Raw genomic sequence first — 27,305 nt, 5'->3', positions numbered from 1 at the left:
TGGTGCTGGAGAAGACGCCAGAGACCAGGACCAGAGCAGCGAGCAGCTACGACACATGGGGCTGGAGCACCGGCAGCTGGGGCAGGAGGCGGGTGCAGACGGCCGGCCTCCCGCGTCTTCCCCGGCTCCTTTCCGCAGGATGGGCCTCTTACAGTGTTTCTGAACGCTGGAGTTTGTGTACGAACTGCTTAAGGTCCAGAAGCTAGACGTGACAACAGCACCTCATGAGCCCGCCATCACTTAAGGACACCTTTTCTTGCTGGCTCTGAAGGCTGGGAATGGGGCCCTCTCTCCTGCGAAGGTCGCTCCTGTGAGTCTCGTGAAGCCAATCTGCGTGTGTATTTGCGCGTCGTGCACAGAAACGAATGACACAGCGGTCCACAGAGGCCCTGGTGAGCGTGGGGAGAGCCTCGCAGTATTGAGGCAGGTGGAATGGCTGGCGGCTGTCTGCGTACACCGGGCTGTCCTCCCTTCGCACCTCAGGGCCCCTCTGCAGCTAGAACACACCCTGAAGACAGGTGTCACCTGCTCAGTCAGCCTCCACGGGCCCCCGTCGTGCAGAGCGCCATCGGGCCTGCCGCCCCACTCCCCGACGGTGGATTCCAGCCGTGGCAGGTTGGACTCGTCCCGGAGCTGGCCTGTGGCACCAGGCACTGTCGAGGAGGCTTGACCCGACCCGGCACGGGAGGCCGCAGGGTTGGGCGGAGAGGAAGGTCGACCAGCAGTTCGGTCCCGGCGGCCCCGTTCATCCAAGCCTCACCCCATGCAGCTCTGACGGTGGAGTGACCCTTCAGAACAGCTCCCCTGAGGGGGCCAGGCTGCTGTGTCGGCTCTAGCTATCTTACGGGCTTCCTGTCACTGCAAGGGACCTTTCCGAGGGGCAGAAGCGTGAAGTGGAATTGGGTCTCCTTGAGGCGTCCAGCTTCCTGGCTCCTCTCCAGCCTGTTTCCTTGAAGCACATTTTCTTCCTCATCCAGAAAAGTGAGCCTCTTTCCAGCTGCTTCTATGGAGCTTGTCACCAGACCCTCAGGTCCATTACTGGGAGCGAAGGGCAGTCCAGCCCCCAGGTGCTGGGAGTGAATTTTGTTCCCGTAGAAGTGGACGTAGACGTCAGACTGTGACGGTGCCATCCCAGGGCCCAGGCTCAGACAGATGTCACTCTGCGGCCTTGCGATTGTCCCCTCAGAGGAGTCCTTCCAGCAGGAGAAGCGGGAGGGGCTGGGGACACACCTCCACTCCCAGCCCCCGCTTTACTCTCCAGCCTGTTCTGCTGTGCATTATGGTCTTTCCATAATGTAGTTTGAGGAACATTTTGAAGGAAAGGTTTAAGGTAAAATCTCGGGGAGGACAAGTGTAGGCACTCCTTGGCAGCCACCGTAGACATGAGGGTCGGCCTGCCTGTCTCCAGCAGCTCTGGGCCCTGGGGCGGCAGAGCCTGTGGATCGGCGGGGACTGGTGGTTTTGGTTTTACCTTCATGGCCCAAGGAACTTATGTGCTTTAGACTTTCTTTTTCCTTCTCTTTTTGAACCTGAACCTTAAGCGTATGTGTCGTGTGCTAGTCCGGCGTTTCACATGAAAGCCAAGAAGCCATTTTGTCAGCTCTCCACCTGGTGGGAAGGGACAGGTGAGGCGTCTGTGGTTCCCACTGAACCCAGGCTTAGTCCGGGAAGCGCGGCTGGAAGCCAGACGCCCTCTGCTGCAGTGCAGAGGAACAGGGAAACCAGCCGACAAACCAAATGAACGTCACGAGAAACGCTGGCTGTTTCCCTGACGGATGCATTCTTCTGTCAGCAGCAGAAATCCTGCGGTCTGTGGAAGGATCGGGAGTACACGTTACCTGTCGCGGAACAACCGCATTTCCACACATTGAGTGGCTTGGAGCACACGTGCTTATGTGTCTGTAGGGCGGGGGACTGGTCTGCTGGGGGTCTTACCAGGCTGCAAGGACCCACAGACCCACCAGGCACCTCAAGCCTCCTCAGCCAGCAAGGGCACGACCGTCCACACGGTGTGACACAGCAGCAGGGACAGCGTTGCCTTGGCCGAATTCTGTTGGAAGTCAGTTCCAGGTCCGTGCGAGGGCCCCCCGGGAGGCAGGCATCCCCTGGCCGCCGTCAGAGCCTGTACTAGGAGCAGCGTCTTGCTGAAGGCAGACAGCTGGAAAGTCCACGGGGATTATGCGCGGAAGGCAGGGTGTGGGCGGGTGAGAAGACGGTGTGCCGCGGTCTTTACTGAGGCAGAGGCACAAACAAGCCACAGCACATGATCAAAAGGTGCCGAATACAGAAATAATCATACCAGTAACTTACTCAGTATGTCCTGTGGGTCACGTGTTGTAAATGCTTTCCACGCGCTGAGTCGTGCCCATCGCGACAGGGGTCATTGCCAACAGCCCCACTCTGCAGGTGAGCACGGGAGGCACAGGCAGGGGAGCGAGTGGCCGGACGGCAAGGCCCGGCCACGACAGGCAGCACAGCCCCTGACAGCTGTGTGTGGCCTCGTCAGGACGTATGTGTCCACGTACACAGGCTTCAGGACGTCGGATGGGACATGGGTAGACCCCGGGTCACGGCATCTCCATCATCTGCCAGGAAGCTCGTACGGCACCTGGGAGTGCGTGTTGATTAGACACTGTGCTGGGGGAGTGGCCCTGCGCCCCGCCGGGTGAGGCGGGGTGGCGTGGCCTGGATTCCACTGGAAGGACCTTGTTGCCCACGTCCCTCCTATAGCCCAGGTTCAGCTCCGTCCCCTCCCGTGTTGGCATGCAGCCAGCCTCAGCTGTGGGGACAGAGCCCTGGGCCTCTCTCTCCAGCGGGACGTTGGAAGCGGCCGGGCGTCAGCAAGCATTCTGGAGTCTGCCTTGTCCTGCTGTGTCCCACCGGTGGACGCTGTGGAACAGCCCCACCCTGCCCCCCCACCCTCGGTCGTGGCCTGGCTGGCCTCGGGTGCCCAGGGCCCAGCCCCTGCCTGCACCATCTGCCTTACGCCCTCCAGTCCCCGCTCAGGAGGGTGATTCGGCAGGTGCTGAGGAGAAACCAAGGAACATGAGACACTGAGAAATTTTGATAAAGCCGTTTGTCAGCATTTTATTTTACTTTTTTTTTTTTTTTAAGATTTTATTTATTTATTTGACAGGCAGAGATCACAAGTAGGCAGAGAGGCAGGCAGAGAGAGAGAGAGAGAGAGGGAAGCAGGCTTCCTGCGGAGCAGAGAGCCCGATGTGGGGCTCGATCCCAGGACCCTGAGATCATGACCCGAGCCGAAGGCAGCATCCCAAACCACTGAGCCACACAGGTGCCCCTTATTTTACTTTTTTTTAAATTTTATTTATTTATTGGGGGGGGGGCAGAGTGAGCACAGGCAGGCAGAGAGGCAGGCAGAGGCAGAGGGAGAAGCAGGCTCCCTGCTGAGCAAGGAGCCCGATGTGGGACTCGATCCCAGGATGCTGGGATCATGACCTGAGCCGAAGGCAGCTGCTTAACCCACTGAGCCACCCAGGCGTCCCCGTTTGTCAGCATTTTAGCTGTGGAAGGGAGAATTGGGCCTCAACCTCGTACCTGACAGAGCAGGGGTGTGGTGAACGTACGTGTACTTGAAAGGTTGTAAGCAGACTTGATGTTGTGTTTGTGAGGATGCCTTAGCCCGAGCAGATGTGTAAGTGACAAGAGCAGCCCCCAAGCTGTAGCGACAGCAGAGTCCCAGCCACATGACAGATGTTCTGCGCAGGGAGACGGGGAGCAGAGCAGCGACCCAGGGCGAGGGACCTGGGCCCCTGCGCTGTGGAGCAAAAGGCAGGCTCTCCATTTTAGAAGTCAGCAGATAGTGATTTTGTAATTTTAAGTCTGCATGTAGATTTCTTTTAAGCTTTTGAGACTCCAAAAGCTATTTTTTAACAATTGAGTCATTATGATTAAGATGTTAACTAGAGACAGAAGAAATTGTTGAGCATTTCTTTACACAAAACAGGTATGACTGGTAAACTCCCGTAAGGTTTGGTGCCGGGACTTAGTCTCACTGGATACGTTTCAAATGTTGTGACAAGAGCTCATTAAAATTCCAAGTTGGAAATCATTCGCACACGTTCGACTCTGTCCCGAGTTTGTACAGCAGATAGAATTGTCCTTGGAACAGCCCGTCGTGGGGAGGCCTTGTGCCCCTGCAAAGCTCAGGGCAGTGGGTGGCCTCCTAGAGGTCATAAAAAGCCACTCTAGAAAGTATGAAATAATGCTCGGAATAATGCCCGGACACCTACTGAATGTCAGGCCCTGGGACTGGCCTGCGAAACACCTGCCCGGCCTCCCTCCTCCTGGAGCTTGGACACAGCCAAGGAGCACTCGTAAAGAAAAGCCTACTGTGGAGGGATGGGCCCTGGTCAGAAGGGGGCTGGGGGCTTGTTGACCCTAGGCCCTTAGCAGAACCTGGGAGGCTCCCGGTACCGGAGCAAGACAGCCTGCTGGGCGGCAGCTTCCCCACAAAGCTTCCGGTCTGGTCGCAGCAGCCCTGCCCGGGAACACTCAGTCCTGACTCACCTCCCTGGGCTTGTAGACGTCCTAACCTGGCCAAGCAGCCCATGTCCAGCGCAAGCATAAGTGTCCTGTCTGAGCCCAAGGAGGCACAGGTGGGCCAAGCCCTGCGGCACGCCGGGTCTAGATATGGGGACACCGAAATAATAAAAAATGAGGTGTCGCCCCAGAGGGACGGCAGCCTGGAGAAGGGGTAGTTACACCACATGTTCACGGCGAGGAAAGAGCGCCCACGGCTCACTGAACCAGAGGATCCCGGAGGATGTGATACTGGGCCAGGTCCTGCAGGCGAGAGGAGGGGCGTGGTCGGGAGAGCGGAGAAGTGGAACCCCGGAGCAGGGCGCAGGCGTATGTCTGTGGTTGGAACCGTGGAGAAGGAGCCTCGTGTGCTGGTGGCCAGCAGTGCGGGCCAGGAGCCAGCGGGGGGAGGGGGGCCATGGCTGCAGAAGGCCTCAGAAGCAGCTGGGATTGAGTCCTGTGTTGGGCTGCAGTCCCCGTGGTGGCTGTGTGGCTCCATGTGCAGAGCCAGATTTCGGGGTGTTTTATCTGCTGAGATGGATGGGGCCTGGTGACCAATTACATCCGGGGTACGAAGGACAGGCAGGACCAGGGGACCTTGCGAGGACTCTGCCTGGAGCGCTGCTCAGAACCACCTTCAACAGCTTGCGCACTGGCGGTGGGTGGGCCTGGAATGGGCCCCGGATGGACCTGCCAGCGTGCATCCAGCAACCCCTGGAAGTGTGAAGGTTCAGGGCAGTCGACAGACATGTAGGTGACCATGTGCATGGTGGCTGTTTATGGAGCACCTACTAAGCGCCAGACCCTTTACCGGGCACTTAGCGTGCATTGTCTTACTAATCCTTGCCACAGCCTGGTGACCTACATTCTTCTCAGCTCAGTGCGTAAGGGAACAGGCTTGGAAGGCGGGTGTGGTGTGTCAGAGGCATTGTCCTTTCCTGGCCAAGAGGGAAGAGTTGGCATCCCCGAATTTGGGCCCCACCATGAGTGCGGGTGGTGGAACAGGAAGCCACAGCGCCGGCAGTGCAGGACAGGTCGGAAGGGACTGTGGGTGAGTGACCCGTCGGGCCCTGTCGAGAGATGGGACGTGGCCTCCCCGGGCTGGGGTCAGGCTCTCGCACAGGCCCTCACTTCAGCAGCACACACACGGCCTCCGGGTCAGTTGGGCTGGCATGGCACTGCACAGGGTCCTGGGGTGCCAGCTGCCACCTGTGGGAGGAGACCACCGTCAGGGGCACAGACCACAAAAGGACAGCTTTTCGGGAAATGTGCCATGGAGCGCAGAGTGGCCTGACCCCTGGAAGCACATTGTCTGTCTGGGCAGAACTCAGGGGCAGTGAGCCACGAAGGGCTTCAGGCAGCAGGAGCGTCCTTGTGTCCAGTCGGCTCTGGTGGCAGACCCTGTAAGGGTCTCCGTCGGTCCTGTGGGAGCACCGATGAGGGCGCGGGGGGGTGGGGGGCAAAGGCCCAGGAGGGCCACTGCCCGTGCCAGGTGCTGACCTCCGCTCCAGTGCCACTCCTGATGGCGGTCGGCGCCCACAGTAAATTTTTAAAGAGCAGTCAGAAATTTATATTTTCACTTACAACTTCCTTATTTTAAAATGTAGATAGCCTGGGTGGCTCAGTCGGTTCAGTGTACAGCTCCTGATTTCGGCTCAGGTCACAATCTCAGGGTCATAGGATCGAGCCCCGTGGGGGCTCTGCGCTCAGCAGGGAGCCTGCTTGGGATTTTCTCTTCCTCTCCCTGCCCCCATGCACGTGCACATGCCTTCCTCTCTCAAATAAAGGAACCCTAAATGTGAACGTACACACGTGCAGTGATCGCCAATACAGGACTTTCAGAAACCTTCTGGAGGTGCAAACCAAACCCATGGGGGCCCTACTGCAGCCTGCTGGGGACACTGCAGGGGCTGTGACCACAGACACCCTTGGGGTGGAGGTAGGAATTCAGGGCCCCGGTGTTCCCTGGTTCCCTGAAGCCTGGTAGCCATCAGCAGGGAGGCGTATGTGGTGCTGCCTCCTGCCCACGTCTTGGCGTGGTGGCTTGGGCTCTCCTTCTGGGGCCTGTCCTGCTTCACTGTGCACATCCAATTGGGATCTGTTTTTTAAAAGGCTTGATACCATGTCTTCCTACTCTGATACACTGAGAAATCCCATGTAAGTAAAACTACAGGCTTCCCCTCCAGACATCAGTGGTGATGGGATTCCAAGGAGGAAGAGCATGTCTGTGTAACTCACGTTTTGTCTGGAAGGGGTTTTCTGACGACGGTGCCAGCCTGATTCTGTAGCTAGAAAGTAAACATCAGTCAGTCCCGTTACATGGTGAAAATTTTACCATTAACTGACTTGGATCAGGAGCTGAATGTGAAATCAGGCTCTAGATTTCAAGGAGATGCTCATAGGAACACGATGAAGCAGTAATGGCCAGAAACGTCATCTGGTTGATCAGCTGCCCTTGGTGTCGCTGTGGCAGTGCAGGCCCCCCGGGCTTCGGCATCTGTGCCAAGGCAGCACCGTGGTCCTGGCTCCTGGACGAGCAGCCAGCCTGCTGGCGACCCACCATGCCGGTGCCCCCACAGCTGCTTCCTAAATCGCCGCCACCACAGCACGTGGAGGCATGGGCGTTTCCAGCCAGGGCAAGTCCCGTGGGCGCACAGAGAATTAGTGGTAGATAGACCCACCACCACCCGCATTAGGAGTGATCCCAGTTTCTAAAATGCTTGTCCCAAGTTCTATGTCCAAAGTGACTGGAGTCCTAGTCCCTTGTACTGACCGGCTTTCGTGTCCGCCTGTGGCTTTCCCATGGGGCCACCTTGGACAAGCCTTGCTCTCCGTTCACACCCAGGGGCGGCGAGAAGACCCACACAGAGGGTCTTTGCTTCCCGGGGGCGCATCCATGGTGACAGTCTCGGTCCCACACACACTCATCCACATGCTGAAAATATGGTGAGCACACAGGCAGGAAGAGAGCAGAAGGTCAGGCAGGAAGAGAGCAGAAGGTCAGGCTTGCTTGTTGCCCCGCTTTGTGGGTTGCCGGCCCCGGACGTTGGGTGTGAGCCCTGTTTGGCTCGGTTCCTGCATTTGCTAAGATGGTTTCTAAGTAGGCGCTGCTTCCCGGACTGCCCTGGTCCTCCAACTGAATTTAGCTGGAAGACCTCAAGTTCTGCCATGCTGCCTCGTTGTAGGTCTCAGGAGGAGGAAACCGCCTGAGAAGGTGATCATCTCTCTTCCTTTATGAAATCTAAGTCAGAGGTCAGAAATACAGGGCGTACATACCAGGCCCGGCAACGATGTGGGGCTGCAGCCTCGCCCCTGCTGATACAGAACGCTGACTCAGCCACTGTCCCCCCGCCGCTTCCCTTGCCCCTGCCACGGATAGAGCTGGTGGTTGCCGCGCAGGTTAGTCGGCAGCACAGAGCCCCGTGGCTTCGTGCGAACAAGAGTCTCTTTCTCTTTCAATGCAACCTGAGTGTGAGTCTCTGGGCCCCGGGCCTCCGGCTGCCCCGCAGTGGCTAGCCCCACGGGCAGTGCTCATTTCTGCTGTCGCCTGGTGGCTGGGAACGCAGCAAATGTCCAGCTCACACTCCTGTCCACACAGAACGTGGAGGAACAGGTGGAATGGCCAGGTGCAGAGGTGGGAGAGCGTGAGGCCCGGACGCTGAGGGCCTGCTCAGGTTCTGCCGAGGTGACTGGGTGCTCACTGCTCACGTGAGTTACAGCAGAGCGGGTTCGGAGACAGAACGCGGAAAAGCAGTGCCCCTCGCTCTTTCTCCCCCTCCTTGTAAACAGCCAGAGTGTGCACATTTCCAGTGAGCCCAGAGCCGAGCTCCCTCGGCTGTCGGAGAGAGCATGAGGAATGAGTATTGTGCCGTCTAGTGGCCGCTGTCCTTGGGTGCTGATGGAGAGGTCGCACTGTGAGCCGCGGGAGGAAGGGAACAAGCCGAGCCGAAATTGAGGCTAAGCAAAAGTAATCTGCATTTGCACTTGGCTTCAGGCAGGGGTACTGGTGGCGGGTGCTCGGCGCTGGCGCCTGTGCAGTTTTTGATGTGAAGCCATCAGGGACGCATCCTCCTTACTTTCGATTTCTGCAGGTCCTCAAAGCTCGCCTCTCTCCACAGTAAAAACCTGTGCTTTCTGTTCCCATTGAGGGCGCCTCTCCCGCAGAGCCATCGTGCAGATGGAGGCCGCGTGCTCTTGGAAGGCGCCCCCGCCAGCCCCCTCCTTGGGCGGCTGCCATCCGAGGCCCGTTTCCTGAAAACCCGAGCTCTTGCCTGCACGGCAAGTAGGAATACCCCGCCGCCCCTATTCGGGCAGACCACCTCCTCCCAGGACGCCTCCGGCAGGAGCCTCTGCTCCCCCACCGCTCGGATCAGCTGGCCAGGCTGTCGCTGCACCCCTCCCGCCGCAGTGCAGCCCCTTCACGGGCTGTAGGAGGTGCGAACGCAGACACCCTCCCAGGTTGGCGCTTGCTGGGGCGCCAGAGCGGGCGGAGCCCCGCAGCCCACCGCCAGGGCCTCAGACTTCCCAGGACTGATGTTCCCACTCTCCCTGAGTGAGAACCCGAATTAAGACTCCAGGTTCATTTTGATCTTACCCTAGAAAATACAGCCGATTTTAGGCAAATGATGAGATGCTGGCGGAGAGCACCAGTCTTGTGCTGCTGGGCTTTCGTGGAGCTCAGTTCTCCTGAGCAGGCCCTTTCCCCTCATAAGTGGCAGGAGCCAGAGGCCTGAAGAGGATCACCGGCCTGCAGCAGCTCCACGTGCTCTGGCCATCACCTTTGACCGTCAGGTGTCCCTAGGTCTTCAGTGTTCTCCTGAGTGCTGCCATGTTCAGCACCATGGGCCAAGTCCCTTTTCTCTTGCACTCAGACAGCTGTGCCCACCTGTCCATGGCCCAGAACAGCTTCTCTGCCTTGCTCCCAGCGAGCTCAGTGGCTCCCCTGTCCCAGGACTCCCAACCATGTTCACATCCCCCAGAGTCCCTGTAACAAAGGAAACGTCCTGGGCTGCTTGATGACTCAGTCCCTGAGGGAGGGACCAGCCCTCGCCTCTGGAGCTGTCAGGCCAGCCGGAGCTGATGCAGAGCAAGAGCAGGCTCTCGGGGAGGACTGGCGCCCCCGTCGGCCCTGATGGGGCTCCATGGGCTTTCACTCTTTGGAGGGACTGGGGGAAAGGGGGCATCAGGAGACTGCCTGGCGGCCTCTCCCAGTGCAGCCTGGATCCCCCAATATTCTGTCCAGAACACCCAGCTGGGACCGTGGACAGCTGCCAGCGACACCCAGCCAGGACCACGGACAGCTGCCAGGGAGAGGAACGCATTTTCCCTGCCGGCTGCTGCTTGCCTCTCGGTCTTGCGGAGCTGGGGCTGCGAGGACATGTCACCTGCTCTCCTCTCCACCAGGGTCTGTTCGCAGGCGCACCCACGGCCACTGTAGCTGACTGCCGGGGCCCGGAGCCAGGCTTCGCGGCCAGTGCCCTGAACGTCCCCCCCCACGCCCAGCTTGTGCACACTTCCACCCACCTCTTGATGTTCAGTTTTTATTAAAGTCCAGGATGTTTGTAGAGTTTCATTGCAGTAGTTGACTCTGCTTCTGTGTGACGAAGAGCCGGTATCTCCCTCCTTGCTGCTGAAGAACCGCGTCGCCTGCAGCCTGGGTACTTACCATACGGGAACCAGTTATCGCCTGTTCTTTGAGGCACTTTTGATTACGCGCTGATTGCCTCTTAATTAGGTTGGTGGGGGAAGGGCGCACTTGTTCAGAGGGTCTGGGCAGGACAGCTGGACTGCATTCCATGTATTCCAGTAATGACAGAGAGCCCCGTAGGCTTTCGTTTGTCTTCCACGTTTCCTGTGTTTCTGGCTGTTGACATTTTTCATTCCCGGTGTGGTCATCTCCGGGGATGTGGAGAAACGGAGCCACTTGTCACATAATCCCGCTCTCGGGAACTTCCCTGGGAGGAGAGGTGGCCGTGCTGAAAGCCAGACCCATGCGCTGATCCCCATTTTGTCTCCATGAGCAAGGGAAGGGGCAGAGTAGGGGCAAAGGAACCGCCGTGTCCACGACTTCCATCTGTGGCTGTAAAGAAAGGGAGGCGATCATTGCATCAGTTTAGAACTAACATTGAATGCTGTGAGCGTTCCCCTCCCATCAGTGCCCCCGCCAGCGTGCCTGCTACCCCAGGTCTCCCAGGCACCCTGCAAGCGGGCACGATTGTTACCCCTTACAGATGGGGAAATGGACTCCGGGGAGCCAGACCCCAGAGCCAGGCCAGCAGGTGCACTCGCCATTTTGTACATGTTAGGAGCCGGGTCCTGATGCCTTGAGAAGGTGGAGGCGAGGTGGCCAGGGTCACACATGGGAGAGACTTGCCGTCCCCTCAAACAAGTCTGCCTGCCGCATCCCTGAGTGGCGCGTGCTGGCAGAGGTCTCGGGCTCTGTGCTGGGGAGGGTGGGGGCACAGGCCAGTCCTGACTCTGGGCAGGACAGGGCGCTGCGCAGGATGGGGGTCCACAGACAGACCCGCCTTTTCCTGGTGCCATACTGGCCATTCCTGATGAAGCACGTGGAGTGTTTGTGTGTGCTACTGCCACTGTCCACCAGCGATGCCACAGCTGCTCTGTGGGTGTGGACAGGCTATCACAATCCAGTGTGGGGCTGAAACTACAGTGCAGAGTGAGGCGAGCTCCTTTATTATTCCTAAGCTCTTGTGCAAATTTGAAGAGGAACAATGTTAACAAACAGAGTAGCTGTAGCGGGCTGCCAGACGTCTTCCTGCTTCTCCTGAAGACCCATGGCCATGGCTGTGCCCAGACTCAGCCGGGGCCCCTCCCGGAGAAGCAGTCGGTGAGCTGGGTGTCCCTCTGTTCTCTCGCAGGCAAGCCTGGGACCTCGCTGTCGACATCTGCCTCTCGCAGCTGCCCACCATCATTGAGGAAGGCACCGCATTTCGGGTGAGTCCTACAAAGGGCATCTTGTGGTCCACCGGGGGGTGGGGGGGCTCCATCCCTGGGCACCTGGTCCGCAGAACCCCCAGATGCTACGTTGTCAGATTTCCTTCGCCTGCCTGGGAAAAGGTGCAGTTAGCAGAAATTTGAAAGATTACATCAACCAGGGGTTCAAGAGTTTGAATGGCAGGCTCCCAAGAGATGTCATCGTTTAAGATGATGTTCTTGTCAGTCTGCTTTCCTTACTGCACGCTCCCTGACCCTGGGTTCCAGGCTCTGCCTTTTAACTGGAATGGATGATGGTTTTCCCTAGACTCCTGACCGGAGCCTGAGGGTGTAAAGCTCAGCCCTGCAGGAACATCTGGTCCCCAGGCCACCCAGTCAGGGGACTGACTCACCAGGGGTCGCACAGCCCCTCACCAAGAGCCCCCCCTTGCCCCGAGGTCTGCACGGCCTCTGTGTCTTCATTCAGGACTCACGTATGGAGTCTGAGCACGTGTGCCCCAGACCCAGCCGCCCCCTCGAGAACCCTGAGGAAGGAGGAAGGTCACGCACATCTGTGCACATGCTTCCTCTGACCCCCAAGGGTCAGGGAGGCTCCCAGGTTTGGGAGGGCCAGGGCAGCGGAGTGAAGTGGCCTAGGCCGTGGAGGGTTGGGCAGAGGGTCGGAGCCGCTGGCCTTCTCTCCCACACCTTCGTCTCTGACCCCGCCCAAGACTACCGAGGCAAGCTGGCTGCCTGGTGCCTCAGTTTCCTCGTGTTCCAGGGGAGTCGGGCCGGTGTGCCAGTGATGGGGCACAGGAGGGCTAAAGGAGTTGATGCAGGCCGAGTGCTCACATCAGGCGTGGGGGGTGCACGTATGTGTGCGCATGTGTGAAGTGTGTCTGTGTGGGGTGTCTGTGTACACGTGTGTGCGCGTGCGTGCGTATCTGTGTGGGACGCGTGTGGACAGGTAACTGCTCAGATGATCCCGATGCCCCCAGTGGGGACAATGAGCTAAGGGGCCTCCCTCTCTTTCTCCTGTCTCCTCCTCCGTGTTCCTTGGCATTTCTCACATTTCACATTCTGGAAACTTGCAGAGAGGACCACACAGTGGGCACCTGTGTGCCCGCCGCCCGGCCCTGCCATCGACAGATGCAGCACTTGCTAGAGCACATCCATCCCTCCCTCCAGCTGCCTTTTTGGTTTTGTTGGTTTGTTTGTTTATTTCTTTTTTTTTTTTTAATATTTTATTTATTTAACAGAGAGAGAGAGAGAGAGATCACAAGTAGGCAGAGAGGCAGGCCGAGAGAGAGGGGGAAGCAGGCTCCCCGCTGAGCAGAGAGCCCGATGCGGGACTCGATCCCAGGACCCTGAGATCATGACCCGAGCCGAAGGCAGAGGTTTTACCCACTGAGCCACCCCGGCGCCCCTGGTTTGTTTGTTTCTTTAACGTGCTCACAAGTTACGCCGCAGACTGCCCGGCATTTTAAACCCTGAAGAGGGAGCTGGCAGAGCCTTCACCCGACCCGCACCAGTTTGCTTGGCGTCCTCTGAGGGTGCCCTTCCCGCTGGAGCTAAGCTCTGAGACGGGGATCAGGCTGGAGCAGTCGCGGGACACCGTGGGGACAGTGGAGGCCACCGCAGCTGGGTGGCCCTCCCCAGTGCCTCAGCTCACCAGTGGAGGTCAGGGCCTGTCACTGCAAGCACGTTTGGAAAACCTGATTTGCTTTTGGCTTTTTCTACGGTGTATGGTTTTACTTTGCACCCTTCGGGGGTCAGAGTTACACACTGGCGTGGCTAACGGCACAGGCTCCGTATTGTTACCCTCCGCTCCAGCGCCAGGTGTGTCTCCGAGGAGCTCGCTACCTTGTTTCTAATCTGCTGGAACTTTCCCCCAAATTGTGACTGGGGGGGGGGGGGGATGATGGAGACCTCGTGCTAGCGTTGTTATTTTGTTTTCACTTTTTCGGGAGCAGAACATACATAGAGAAAATTGCACACCGTAAATGTGCAGCTTGAGGAGTTTTTATCAGATGAACACACTTGAGTAACCAGGCACCCAAATCAGGCGGCCACTTGTTAGAAGCCCCCAGAAGCCCCTTCCTGCTGCTTCCACTGCTTTCCCCGAGGAACTACTTTCTTGTCTGCTTTTGTGCACTTGGATACGTCTGACTGCTTTCACTGGACAGTACGTCTGCCCCCATGGCGGCAGCTCTCACCGCGGCGTGGGGCTCTCCAGAGGCCACGTGCCCCCCTCTGGCCAGAAGACACTGCGTCACCAGCTTGCCATCCTCACAGGTGGTGCCGGCTGGGCCAAGCCGAGTCACTGGAGCCCGAGGCAAAGGAGAAATCAGTAATTCTGAGGCTGTTTTCATTTGAAATTTTGATATTTTGTTCATTATGGGTTTTCACTTTTTAAAAAATATTGCCTTCAAGTGTTTTTTTAGTCTCAATTACTGAGTTTTTTGGTGCCCCCTTAAATTTTGTTCTTGAGGTGAATGCTTCCCTTCCTGCAGCCTGGCCCAGCCTTGCCCGGGCGCGGCTCATTTCTCCTTAGTTAATTAATTTCTTATGAGGGAGTGACATTCCCGGTTGCCAGACACGCGTGCGGCCGGCTTCAGTACGTGCCGGCAGACGGCGTTCCGAAGTGCCTGGATCCGTTCACCTGCAGCTCGTGGTGTGTCGGTCACCCGACATCCTCATCAAGACTCGACGTGTTCTACCCTTTTCTCCCGTTTGGCCGTTCCGGCTTCCTGGGAGGAGGCATCCCCCCGAGGTTGCATCTTGTATCTCCCTGACGGTCAGCCCTGTCGGGCGCCGTTTTGCATTCTCATTGGCCATTGCAATATCCTCTTCTGTGAACTGCCTGATCAAGTCTTTTGATTTTTCCTTTACGTTCGGTGTTGCCTACTGACTTGTAGTGACTGCGTGTATCTCCCGAATACAAAGCCCTTGTCACTCATGGTGAATGTGTTTCCTTTATTTTTTTTAACTTGTCTGTATTTTCACTTCTTCCGTGTTTTTTTTTCCTTGAACAGAAGCTTCTTGTTTTAACACAATCCCATTTGCCAGTTTTTCCCTCTTGCTTAAGACTTTCGGCTTCCTGTTTAAGGCATGTTGACTTTGAGATGAACACCCTGAGACGGTGTTCTCCTCTCTTTGTCTTCTGGAGGCTGGATTGTTTTATTTTACCCTCAGACCTGCAGTTCGTCTGGGATTTACTCGTGTGGATGGCGTGAGGTAGGGCTCGAGGTGCGCATTCCCACACACAGATGTTCTGTTTGCCTGGTGCTGTTTACCTTGAATCAGGTCTTCGTGGGGGCGCTTCTGGGTTCTCTGCTCTGCCCCGTGGGTCACTTTGTCCTTGCACAGGTATTGAGTGTGCTCGATCATGAAAACAGCTTCGGCAGGGATTACCCAGGCCCATCAGCGGGCTGGGGGCGTCTCTGCAGTGTTGAGTCCCCCCGCCGCCCCGTCAGCATGACCGCACACGGTATCTTCCGGAATTCCCTTTACGGGTTTTCTGTATACATAGGGCTTATAGGTGATTTTATAGGCTATATAGGTGCAGCAGCTTTACTAGATTCATGACTTTGTTCTAATACTTTCCCTGTAAATTACTGGCTTTGTCTTAAAAACCTCCCTGTCAGACCCCAAAACAAAGCCCAGCATGTGTGTCACTTTCCCAAGGTCAGGGGCTGGAGGACGGATTCTAGTCAGCAGCGGCAAGGCGCCCGATGAGAGTCAGCATTTGCCAGCATAGGGAGAGGGGAGGAGCCTTTGCACATAGTGGGAAGTGTGGATAGTGGACTTTCTTGAGGGGCTTAAAGAGCCTTCTGCGGGGGCCGGAGTCCAAACGCCGTGGCAACCGTGGCTTTCCCTTGTCTCCTCTTTTAAGTGCTGCGGTCCCCGCGAGGAGCGGTCGGTCCCGCATGCTCAGGAAGGCACCAGGCAGTGTAGGTGTGTCTGGACCCGGACGGCAGGTGGGAAGAAGAGGGAGGTCGCGGAGATTAACCACTTCCTCTCCCACAGCAATGACAGCAAAAGGCCTTTTGGTTCCCCCGTGGTCCAGTGTGGCTCTTCGTGCCCATCACCCCACTTTCCGCCCTTTCCCCTTGTGCCTGTTTTCAGGCCGCTGGGCCATCTGACCGTGGCCTGACCGCGGAGCGGCCCGCTTGGCCTCAGAATTGTCCAGGGAGGCCGTGGACACACGGCCCAGTGACAGAGCCTCTGCCCAGGTCTGTGTGAGCTGTCCTCCAGAACGCTCCTCTCCGGGCTCTGATTTCCCCAAAATCACAGAGCTCAGATGCGGTGGAGGTGATCTTGGAGGTCTGGCCCAGAACCCCGGCTCCGAGCCACCGTTAGATGCACGTGGGGCCGCTCTCACAGTGTTCTGTGGAGCGTTTATGAAACGTTGGGGCCGCCCTCATCTGTTCGCTTCCCCACACTGTAAGGAGCACGGCAAGCCTTGCTGCGTGTCTTGGTGGCGGAGGCTCTCCCTTTGACAGTTTCGGGTGAAGAGAGGAGGAATGCTTGTCCTCTTGCATGGAACCGTGTTTCCAGCCAGAAGCAGCATGCAAACAAACGTGATTCAAAAACTAACTCGGAAGGAAGGGGAAGAGCCAGAATGATGTGAATGACCTGCGCGGCCCCCGGGGACCGGCGGTCTCCCCCGTGTGGGGAGGAGGGAGAGCTTAACAAGGCCGCTGTTTTTAATCAATTTGTGATTAATTCACACTAAAAACAGGAAAGCCGGTTTCGGGCTCCATCCCAGTTCGCAGGCCGTCCGCCCAGGTTGGGTTCAGGGCTGGGGGCATCTCTGCAGTGTTGAGTCCCCCCGGGAGCACGGGTGCACCAGGGCGGAGCGGATTTGGAACTGCGGGTCCCTAACTAGCACTCCCTGCTGTCCCACAGCACAGTCCGTTCTTCGCGGAGCAGCTGACCGCCTTCCAGGTGTGGCTCACGATGGGCGTGGAGAACCGGAGCCCGCCCGAGCAGCTTCCCATCGTCCTGCAGGTGAGCGCCTTCCAGCGGAGCGGCCGGAGCCCGGGGTGTGCGGGTGCGCAAGGCCCGTGGCTGTGCCCTCAGCCAAGTGGCTCTCAGGGCACATCAGTCAGATCCCTCAGAAGTCGCCGGGTCCCCCCACGGACTTCAGAAGGGCCTTTCTGGGGACGTCTGAGTCCCCTCCCCACTGTCACCTGGATACTGATCTGGGTTGTTGCCACAGGGACCATGGACGCTGGGGCGAATGTGCTCCGTGCCATCGGGCTCTTCTGTTTGGAAGGGCATGAGCTGCAAGACCCCCAGGGGAAGAGCCAGAAGCCGTGAGCACATCACAGACGGCCCTCGTGGCCCCTCGCCAGGCGCCCGTGGACTGCGGGAAGCCCGGACTCAAAGCCCCATCCTCCCTTGCATGGAGGCACGTGCCAGCCCCTCGTGTGGCCTGTGTCCATGCTCATGGAGGCCGCGGCCCACTAGTGGCTGGGAAGCTCAGGGTTGTGGCTCTCATTCGGCTGATTTATTTGGCTGAAGAGGTCAGACGGGAGAGGGTGGCAGAGTACCAGGTTCCTCCCAGGCGGGAAGAGGAGAACGTTTTCCCAGAGTGTGTCGCTGAGGCTATGTCTGTGGGGGAGGCACGGTCAACCGCCTTGGGGTCCGCCGCACCGCAGGCCCTGGAGACCATTTGCTGGCCACAGAACCGAGGTTTCACCGAGTCCAGGCCTGTGCGCCGGGGCCCTCAGATGGCAGAGGGGGCTGGGGGGCTGGGTGCTGACGTGTGGTAGGCATGCCGCAGAGACGAGCAGGGGTCCGGAGTAGCCGCGGGACCTGTCTTGGCTCCGTGGGTACTATGAGTGTAGAGATTGCTAGCTTCCAGATTACTCAGGACTACCCCGAGTTTGCAGCCTGAGCTGTAAACAAACACGTTTTCGAAGCCAAAACAAATAAGAAGAGAATCTGTCGTAAGGACGAGACACAGCTGACGGTGTGGTGGCCGCCAGCACTCCCTCCCTCAGCGCGTGGCTGGCTGTGAACGGGCACATTTCCAGCAGTGGCCGTGGCACAGGTGGGACACACTGGGCTCCAGCCCTCCTTCTGGGTTACCAGCACGTTCACCTGTGAGGGTCCCACTGACCTGCCTGTGATTTCCACGGGGCGGCCGAGTGACATTGTCCTTTCCAAAGCAGGGATGTGATGCCGAGCCCCGGGGGTCAGATCTGGCTTTGGCAAACAGGCCTGCTGCGCGTGGAGCAAAATGTTCCCTTTACGATCCACACGTCCTTGGGGAAAGAGAGGCCTCGATAGAGCCAACTTGCCAGTGCCGAAGGGAGGGGCAGCGCTCAGCAAGAACGGAGGGGAGAGGCTGTGTGTGACCCTCAAGCAGCCGGAAGCAGCGGGCTCTGCGTCATCCTGGCAGGCGGTCTCCTGGGCCGTGCCCGGCCGGATCGATGCGGGAACCTTTCCTTAACAAGCAGGGAAGGGCGGAGCACAGACGGCACCGGCTTCGCGCTGCAGCCCATGGGCTCGGCCTCCTCCTCATTAGTTCAGTTAACTTCACCCTGCTTTCTCTTAAGGAGGTTTATTTTTGCCAAAGCCTGGACCCCGTCACCCCTAAGTTATCCTCCAGGGCCTTGGAAAGTCAGAAAGTATTGCTTAAGGAAGGAGAATTTTAATGCAGACTCTGTGGCTTTTCCAATCTCTGCTACTTTTCCCGTGAGCCAGAGGGAATTTTCTGTGCCCGAAGACGCAGAGGCTTTAGCTGGTGACCTTCAGAGTCAAATGAAGTATCTTCTCAGGCCACCTGATTGGCTGTCCCTCCTGTCAATGAAAGCTTGGAAATCTTTCCCTGACCAGCCCCGGGGTCTTTTCTTGCCTTTTAGAAGGATAAACAAAAGGAGTAGGAAGGAAGTCTCTCCATCCCCACGGCTCCCCAAGGAGAGGGGCTCGCGGTCTCGCAGTGGACGTGACATCGCTGTCTGCTCCCCCTCGGGTCGCCAGGGGTGCAGAGAAGCCCCAGACGGGGAGGGAAGGACCCGCATGTTGTAGGAGGGAGAGAAGGGGCGTTGCGGGCCGCCTTTGATCTTGGGCAGACTGCATCTGCGCTCCCCAACCCAGTCTCCGGGCACGGCTCAGCCTGGGTCGCCTGGAAAGTAGCCCCTCGGGCAGCTTGGTTTCCTTTAGAACAAAGACAGGCCGTGAGTGGCCTGTGAACGAGGAGGCGTCCTGAGCCGCATGCCCGTGCTGGGAGGTCAGTGTCCAGGATGCACCCTCGCGGTGGTCGGCACACGCCAAGTGCTGCCACGGGCCTCGGCTTGTTCAGGTTTGGAAATGAGCGGGAATCCCGTGTGACCGCTGCCTCTCTGCAGCTAAGAACACGGAAGTCTGCCGAGGCTATGAGGTCTAAGCTGTACCATCCGGGAATGACAGGGTGAAAACCAGGCCCTCCCGCCCACGGCGCCCTCCTGACCTGAGTGTCTGGCAGCAGCGGCACGTGCTAGCCACGAGTCCAGTGGGAGGGGGATCGGGTCCCCCATCGCCTGTCTGGTTCCTGTTCAGAGACTCAGCACCCCTGGGTGACCGTGCCCTTCTGGAGGCAGAGGTGTGGACGCGGGTCTAGGGCAGGTGCTGGCAAGGAAAGACGGCATTCCAGGGGCCGCGGCCAGCGGCTACTTCCCCTCCACACTTCCTGGGCCCTGGGCTGCCTGTCCTTCTCGGGACGCCTCCCCACCTCTCCCTCTGGCTCACGGGGGCCCCGGCTGCCCCATCTCCTCACCGCCGCTCCGTTCCACTCTGCTTTGCTCTGCGTCCTCGCCCGACCCCAACACAATCCACACCCTGTGCCCAGGGGTCGTCTTCCCGGGTCCTGCTACCGACTGTAGGAGCAGGTGACACCCTGGGAGCCTGCCTCCCTCACCAGTCCCTCCACCCAGCTTCCCCCGCGCCAGGAGCACCGCCGCGGATGGCACGCCTGGGCCCTCGCCCGCCGGTCCTCCCGTCCTTCTCTGGCCTCATTCCCAACCTGCTCTTCCAGAGTCTCCTTCCCCGAGCCGCCTTCTCGCTCAGCCAGCAGGTCCCATGGGCGCATCCCCCGGGGTCTTGGGTCTCCTCCTCCCCGTCAGTCGGGGTCACGTCCGCCCTGTTCCATCCTCCCTCCAGCTCCAGCCAGTCGTCCCCCCCCCCCCCCGCAGCACCCTGGACGGCTCACGGGAAACCCCCGGCCTGGGACCAGTCTGCAGACGCCCCAAGCTTTCCCCTCCCCTCTGCCCGCTGCCCCGGGAACCCCCGGGATCTGACCGGACCCCAGGTTGTGGGCTCGCAGGATCCGCAGCCTCGCCCAACGCTGCAGAGGACCGTTCCTGCCGTCTGTCCCTGCAGCTGAGCGATGGTAGGGGGGCTCCCCGCCATCCCCAGTGCGCCCCACAAGCGCCCACTGGGTGGCTGGGGGCAACAGCAAACCGAAGACTCCTTCAGGGTCTCCATGCCCGCGGCCTCAGGTGTAAAGACCAGGGACAAGTCGGTGTAAGTGACCCCAGTAGAGGTGTTAAACTCTGACAGAACAGGGCAGGGGGAAAGATGGGGCAAGGGTTGCGCACTCTGGAGAGCCCTGCCACACCAGTAAGGAAAAGCCAACACCTGAGTAGAAAGTCAGGATATGTGTGTCACCTGGGAAGTGGGCCACTAACCCGCGACAGAGGCTAATCAGCCTCACTCCCAGTCAGGGAAGTTCTGAGCCAAACACTGTTTTCACCTGTCTTTACCGAATTGGCTTGGGCTTCTGGTGCCCAGCAGCTCTCAATCCAGTATCTAATAAAACCTGCAGGGGTCCGTTTTGTGTTGTCCTTTCCTGTGAATTAAGAAATTAAGGTTCAGACAAGGAAGTCATTGGCCCGATGTTACGTAACCGGAGAAGACCCAGCAAGCCCTCGTGTCAAAGCCACAGTGTTTTATTTAGTTTTAAGAAGCTATGAGTGCAGTGATAGATGATGATGATGATGATGATGATGATGATGATCTAGTTTAAATGTAGTTTCGAAGGATTTGTTCTGATACTTTCAACGGGGCACATATTTTATCTGTTGAGGAAAAACTCAGACGTGCGGAGAAAGCAGCACCTGCTGCAGGTGAAGGACAGCCTGAAGCCGGGGCAGGTGTGAGCCCGCTCGGCTGCCCCAGGGCCTGGCACGTGGCACGGGGCTCCTCGGCGACCGTCCTCTTCCTCTTCCTCTTCCTCTTCCTCTTCCTCAGGTGCTGCTGAGCCAGGTGCACCGGCTGAGAGCCCTGGACCTGCTGGGACGCTTCCTGGACCTGGGACCCTGGGCGGTGAGCCTGGTACGTGCGGGGCCGGCAAGACTCCCGGGTGTGGGCGGGGACAAGCCTCTCTGCCTGGGAGTGACCCGTCACTGGAGGGGGACTGTGTGGGGGGCGGCCCTCGAGGAACACGCGCCGTGCGGCCTCCGTCCCCACAGCGTTCCGGGCTTCACACTTGCTCTGCCCTCTCTTCCCGCCACGAGGCTTCACCTCTGCGGACCGAAAGTGGTTCACCCCTGCTCACCCCTGCCTGAGCCGAGAAGCGGGGTGCCTCTGCAGCGGCCGAGGGCCGAGCACACACCCGTGCACCGACTTGACACTCTGGGGCTCAGCACGACCTGGAAACACTTTGCTGCTGACTCATTCTGCACAAGAGTGGGACCAGACATTTAAAGCGGAAAACACGGACAGAACTAGGGTCAGACAGAGACCCGTTTTCCAACAACTACATCACCAGGAAAGGAGATATCGATAGGGAACCTCCGGGGGGCAGGGGGGTCCAGGAGACCCCCCCCCCCCACCAGCTGCAGCGTAGGGACCTTTCCGGTTCTGTGCGCAAATAAATGTTTGAAAGTTGAAGTTTGAGAAGTTAACCTTCATGAAACAGTTAGAAATTTTACATTAACCGAATACCTTGTCATTAAAGGGTAATTGTTTATTTTTTTAGGTGTAATGGCATGTGGTTCTTTTACGAAAGACACCTTAGTTTTTAGAGGTGAAGACTGTGTCTACACAGGGAAAGTGTGACACGCACGATGTCTGCAGATACACTGGGAGGGCACGGCGAGCACGCCGGCGCCCGGCCATCGGGTTCGTGTCCCCAAAGCGGGTGACGCAGGAGTGAGAGGGCAGCCGGTTGTTTTAGCTCCGTTTGTGCACATTTGAGTTTTTCACCGTATAACGTCATCAGAGAATCGATAGTCCGAGGTGGAAAGAGGAAAAGCCTAAGAATCAGGAGGAATCGTCCACCCACCGTGGGGCGGTTCACACTCGGGGCGCCTGAGCCGCAGACAACATAGCACGTGTCGATCACTGGGGAGGGTCTCGCGTGACTCTCGATCTGCGTGGCCTGCGCACGTGCTCGTGCAGATCAGTGTCGCTCTGTCATCAGGGACGAGCTCACAGTGTGTCGCTTTGCCCTTCAGGAAGACAAGTACTAATAACATTTTAGAGAGATTTTTATGATACAGTGAATTTTTAAAAAATGAATTTTGGCCCTTTAAAGAGGGAAGCTTAGGCCAGCTGGAAATCTTGATGACACGGGCGCTAGACAGACGAGGCCCCGCAGCAGGTGTGGGCTGGACCCCCCTGCCCGAACCACACACAGGACGCTTGTCTCTTAAACACGGCCTTTAACAAGAAATGGACCAGGCCTCCCGCCTGGGTCACACCCCTCCACCCACCCGGGAGGGGGACACCGTTGCCATGTCTCTGGAATGCCAACAAACTGGAGATAAGGACAGAGCACCTGCACTGAGAGCACCGGCATAACCGGGCTCAGCTCAGTTGTCCTCGTGAGGTGGCCACCCTCCCCGTGGCCGCCCTGCCTGAGAGCAGAAGGACCCCCGGGATGATGCTGCCCCGAGAGTCTGGGCTGCACGGCGCCCACAGTGGCTCCCCGCCTCAGCCAGCAAACTGTCCCGCCTCGAGACTCAAGCCCCGCTCTGAAGGCCGATGTCATGAGCAGATGGGACAGTGGGAGCCAACAGGGCAGGAGCGCTGTGGTTTGAAATGTAAGAATCACAGTTACAGTTGCTGCCGAGCGCAAACAAGGCTGTGGGAGGGTGAGGCCAGGGGGCCCGGACGGGAAGCCAGGTTTCCTCACGAGATGAACCGTGGCCTCTGGACCAGGCGGGGCTGGAAACGCACCACGGCGTCTCGGGGAACGGAGATGCGGAGATCCAGAGGCTGCCACTGCGCTCCCACGCCCCGCCCCCTGGGCTGACGGCAGCACCGCACTGTGTCCTGGGCCACGCCGGGCACCACCAGTGCGGCTCAGGCCCCCGCGAGTGGGCCCACTCACGCTCTTTCCTTCCCCCAGGCCTTGTCTGTGGGCATCTTCCCGTACGTGCTGAAACTGCTCCAGAGCTCAGCCAGAGAGCTGCGGCCCCTTCTGGTGTTCATCTGGGCCAAGATCCTTGCCGTGGACAGCGTGAGTAGTGCGCATCCCCCCCGCTGGTGCCGGGCGGTCCCTGTGTGTTAGCCGGCCTGGCCCGGGCAGCGGCCACGGAGAGCAGGGGGCTCACGGAGGGGCCGCGCGGCTGGTTCACCAGCCTTGGCGCTATGTCCTCTCTCCCCTGCGACCATGCCGTGTTTCTTCCCTGCCCTCACCCCAGCGTCTGCCTTTGGTGCCATTGCTGCTCGCCACCCCTTCTGCGGGCACTGCTGGTCCCCCTCCTCCCAGAATAAGGGAGGTGCATCCCTCTGGGGCCCAGTCCTGGTCACCTAAGCTGCACACTGCCTCCTCCCCATCCCCTCCAGGCCTCCAGCAGGAAATGACCCCGACTCCCTCCTTCTTGAACTCAGCCCTGCCTCCCTGGATGCCCTCCGTCTCCAGCCTCTGCTGCTCCCACCCGTGCCCTGACCCTGGGGACAGTCTCCTGCAGCTCTGCTCTGTCCTCGTGCCTGCAGGGCTGCAGTCACGCCCGGACTCCACCCAGGGCTGGGCAGGACCAGGCTAAGGGCTGTAGGGGATGCAGAAGGCGGTGGTCTCTGCCTTGGACAGGCTCACGTCCTATGGGTCAAAGCCCTCTGCTGCAGGGGAGCCACCACGCCACGGGAGGCTGTGCCGGGAGGTTGGGGGACCTGAGACTCAGCGCGAGGGGCATTGATGGGTGTAGACGGGGGACAGCTTGTGCAGGGGACCGGGAGGGCAGGTGGCCCCCCTGGGCTGGGGCGCTGGAGGCATGTGTGAGGAGCCCTCGAAGTGGATGGTGTCCCACTTCCTTTAGCCCATCGAGAGTGAAGTAAAGATTCAGGAACAAAGTAAAGATTGAGGAAGAAAGACACAGCAAGATCCAAACTGTGGCTTTTAAATGTCTGGCCTTGGTCTAAAGGAGACTGGGTCAGCTGAGGGGGGCCGTGGGGGAGGAGGGGCGCACGTGATGAGTGATTGTTCGGGAGACCCCAGGCGAGGCGGACCCGTGCCCGAGGGGTGGAGGCTGGAACCTCTTATGCCCCGTGACCCTGCCACCGAGCCCGCACAACCACCCCAATGGGGAGTGGAGAACAAAGAGCTACAAAAGGAGAGTGAAGGGGGTTCCCGGGGCTGGAGGTCTGACTCAGAGCACAGAGGGGGCTCCAGAGTGAGGGTGGGTGCTGGGCGGGGAACAGAGACCCCCAGAAGAGGCCATCACATGGGGCGGTCATCTTCCGAAGAACTGTGGACAGAGCTGGGGAGAAAGTGCCGATGGCCAGAGGGCCGGTTGCTTGAAGGGTTCAGTGGGCAGGGAGGGGACTGGGATGCTACCCTGCCACCCCTCCCTGGTCCAGCCCCCTCCCCGGGCACACCCAGTGGGTGGCTGGGTCTGGGCACAGCCAGGCAGCCCTCGTGCTCCCTCCTCGGTCCTGCTGTGCTGCTCTCTGCTCACCACACCCTCTGCTCTCCCGAGAACGAGCCCCTGCCGCTCCAGGGTGCCAGGGGACCAGGTCCTCACGCACCGGGGCTCTTCGGCCACCTGCACACCCCTGAGGCAGCCAGAGCTCTTCCATGAGGCCCAAAGCTGGGGTGACGGCTGCAGGGGATGCGAGTGTCGTGGGTGCTCCCAGCGAACATATCACAGCACAGGCACCTCCAGGTGGCAGCGGCCCCCAGCCGCACCGTGCGGTTATCACTGCTTTTGTGTACTGATCTCCAGTGGCAGCCTTGTTGGATCTTGTAGTTCCGGCTGTGGACAGTAGGTTCTCTTGGCCTCTCTGCACAGGAGGTCGTACTGTCTGCGAGCAAGGCCAGTGAGGTGGCTCTGTCCCCATCTGTTTGGGGCCATTCCTGGTCCAGGGGTACAGACCAGGACCCGCGCATGCAGTTGGTCAGACGCAGTGAGCTGCTCCCCATGGACGGGCTTGGTCTCTGTGGGCGTCTTGGAGGTGGGAACGCCCTCCCTCCCCGTCGGGGCCTCCCAGCCTAACCTTGACCCCTGTTCCACCCTGACCCTTCTTGGGACCAGCGCCCCACACACGCTGTGTCTGCAGAATGTTCTGTCGCTCATCAGCTTCACAGCGATGTTCAGGACATCGTACGTTCTGACAAAATACTTATTTCTCTGCCCACTGAACTGACTTCAGATCAGCAACGGCCTCAAAGATGGACCAAAACACTAAATTTCAGAGCTAAAGGACCATGTCTGAGTCCCCTGGCCCTCGTTTGCCTGAGCGAGCTCTCACTTCCCGTCGCCGGGCCCTCCGCACGCTTGTCGCCGCCGAGCTCCCAGCAGCGGGGGCGGAGGTGAGCGCTGTGACCACCCGGAAAGCCGCCCTGGAAACGTTAGAATAAAAGGAATGCAAGCCTGAGTCTCGCATCTGCCCGCTGTGTCGGGTCCAGGAAACCTCTTCTCGCTGGCCCAGGAGCTGGTCGTCCCGGGTGGGGACCTGCCCCACTGTCATTTCGGTTCTGTCCCCGACGCACCGAGCCTGCGAACAGAAGGTGCTCCCGGGCAGTCACTCAGAAGCTCGCTGTCCTTCAGCGCCTCGGTCTTCCGGTCACTTGGAAATGTATCGCTCCCGGTACTCGGTTCGTGGGTGCACAGAGGGCCCCCTCCGACCGAAGCCCGTGGAAGGAGGGGACGGAGGAGGGTGCCCCCCCGAGCCCACCTCCCCGTCCCGGGGCCTCCACATTCTTGTCCTCATAGGATGTTTAGGACCTTTGAGGACCCGGGACTAGACCGTGTTTCCTTCTAGTCCTGGGGGTCTGTTCCAGCTTCAGCGTGAGCCCTTCTGAGCCGCCCCTCGCCGCTGTGCTCCCGTGCGATCTGCAGCAGTCACCCTTGGGTGACAGGAACACTTGGGTGTTAGGAACTCGGAGGAAACCAGCTCCCGGGCCCGCCTGTGTCCAGGGTCTGCTCGTCCAGCGCCCAGAGGCGAGCTCTCAGCCGCGGCCACACCGGCTGCCACGGCCTCGTTCCGTGGCTGTGCGGGAGCCTCAGGCCGTGTGCTTCCCGTGGCTCGGCGCTGAAGGGTTTACACGTTCAGTAACACTTGAGCAGTTGTCCCCATGGCCAGCGGGAGATGCCCTCGCCCGCCGCGTTCTTGTCAGTGCCCGCAGGTGCCAGGGACCCGTCCGTGAGCTCGTTTCTCCGCCGGCTCGCCGCGCCTGCTTATTTGAAGGCGACCGTACCTCTGAGAGACACGTCGACGGGCTTGTGGCTGAGGCTGAGGCCGTTTACCTCGTCCCTCCCTTTCACGGCTACTCGGTTGGTTTTCCAGAGACTAAAGCTCCGTGTGCTTCGCGTCCAAAGTCACACTGGGTCCCCGCCGGCCTCTGTGGGCGCTCATGCTGCGTGCAGAGCCCCCGTGTCGCTGGCGCGGCCACCGCGGGGGTCAGAGCGCACGGTGTTTCCACGCAGGGATGTGCACACTTCGGATCAAAGCCCGCACGGAGCGCACACTGAGGTCTACAGTGCCCGGGTTCTGTCCCGGCACCGAGGCCCGCCTTCCCCTCAGGGCACTTCCCCGGGCTTGAGAATGGGGCTGGCCTGTCAGGTGGGGCCCCAGCTGGGAGCGAATCCAGGGCCCCCTCTTGAGCCACGGGCACGTGTAGAGTACTGTGCCACCTTGAAGGCCTCGGGGAGAGGCAGGAATCCGTCTGGCCTCCTGTGGGGACAAGTGATGGGACAGAAGGCACGACTTGGGATGAGGAGAGCCCTTCCTGTTGTTCCCCGAGGAATCGGGTCCCAGGAGGGTCTCTTCCCAGGTCACCCGTATGCCAGGTTACCCTGCACCCCCCACTGCCAAGCAGAACGGCCAGGCCCGTGACATGGGGAAGGCGTGACCTGCATCTAGGAGGAAAACCCCCGAACTCACAGTGCGTCCTCACAGAGGTTAGGGTTAGCCGACAAGGACACGGAAATGGTTGCTCCAAGTCTCCACGGAAGACGTTCCTCCGAGACACGGAAGGCATCCAGGGCCCTGCTGAACCTTCTGGAGAGGGAAGCCAGAGTGTGACCCGGAAGATATGCCGGTCGGGATCAACGCCTAAACATTGTGGCAGGACGTTCGCCATCGCAGCTGCCCCGAGCACAGCGAGGATGGACCTTGTGTGCAGGGAAGGGGCGTCACTGAGCTGTGGGACAGCTGCAGGTGACAGCGTTAGTCTCTCCAGAACCGCTGCAGGGCAGCAGGAGAAGTGGTCGACAACCTGGTGGCCAAGAAATGTTCACATTTTCCAGTTTGATGAAAACAACAAACCACAGACCCAGGAAGCCCCGCAAACCCCACAGGCAGGGACATGAAGAAAACCACCCCGAGTCCTCACCTAATTGCTGAAACAGGATAGATACATTGAAGGACTCGGAAGCAGCTGGTAGAGGACA

The 27,305-nt window shown here is 59.2% G+C and overlaps 1 protein-coding gene across 2 annotated transcripts in view; it reads left to right on the top strand.

Moving 5' to 3' along the window:
• The window catches only part of RPTOR (regulatory associated protein of MTOR complex 1), a 308,508-nt gene that overhangs the window by 204,407 nt on the left and 76,796 nt on the right, over nt 1–27,305 (top strand). For both annotated transcript variants that reach the window (XM_059148815.1, XM_059148816.1), the window contains 4 exons: nt 11,421–11,496; nt 16,387–16,488; nt 20,716–20,799; nt 22,820–22,930. In XM_059148815.1, coding sequence (XP_059004798.1) covers nt 11,421–11,496; nt 16,387–16,488; nt 20,716–20,799; nt 22,820–22,930 — 373 coding nt within the window. The remainder of the gene's footprint in view (nt 1–11,420; nt 11,497–16,386; nt 16,489–20,715; nt 20,800–22,819; nt 22,931–27,305) is intronic.

This window comes from Mustela lutreola, chromosome 15, assembly GCF_030435805.1.
Source record: "Mustela lutreola isolate mMusLut2 chromosome 15, mMusLut2.pri, whole genome shotgun sequence".
Lineage (NCBI taxonomy): Eukaryota > Metazoa > Chordata > Mammalia > Carnivora > Mustelidae > Mustela > Mustela lutreola.
Note: the sequence above shows the minus strand (reverse complement) of the source record. Positions and strands in the feature narration are given on the sequence as shown.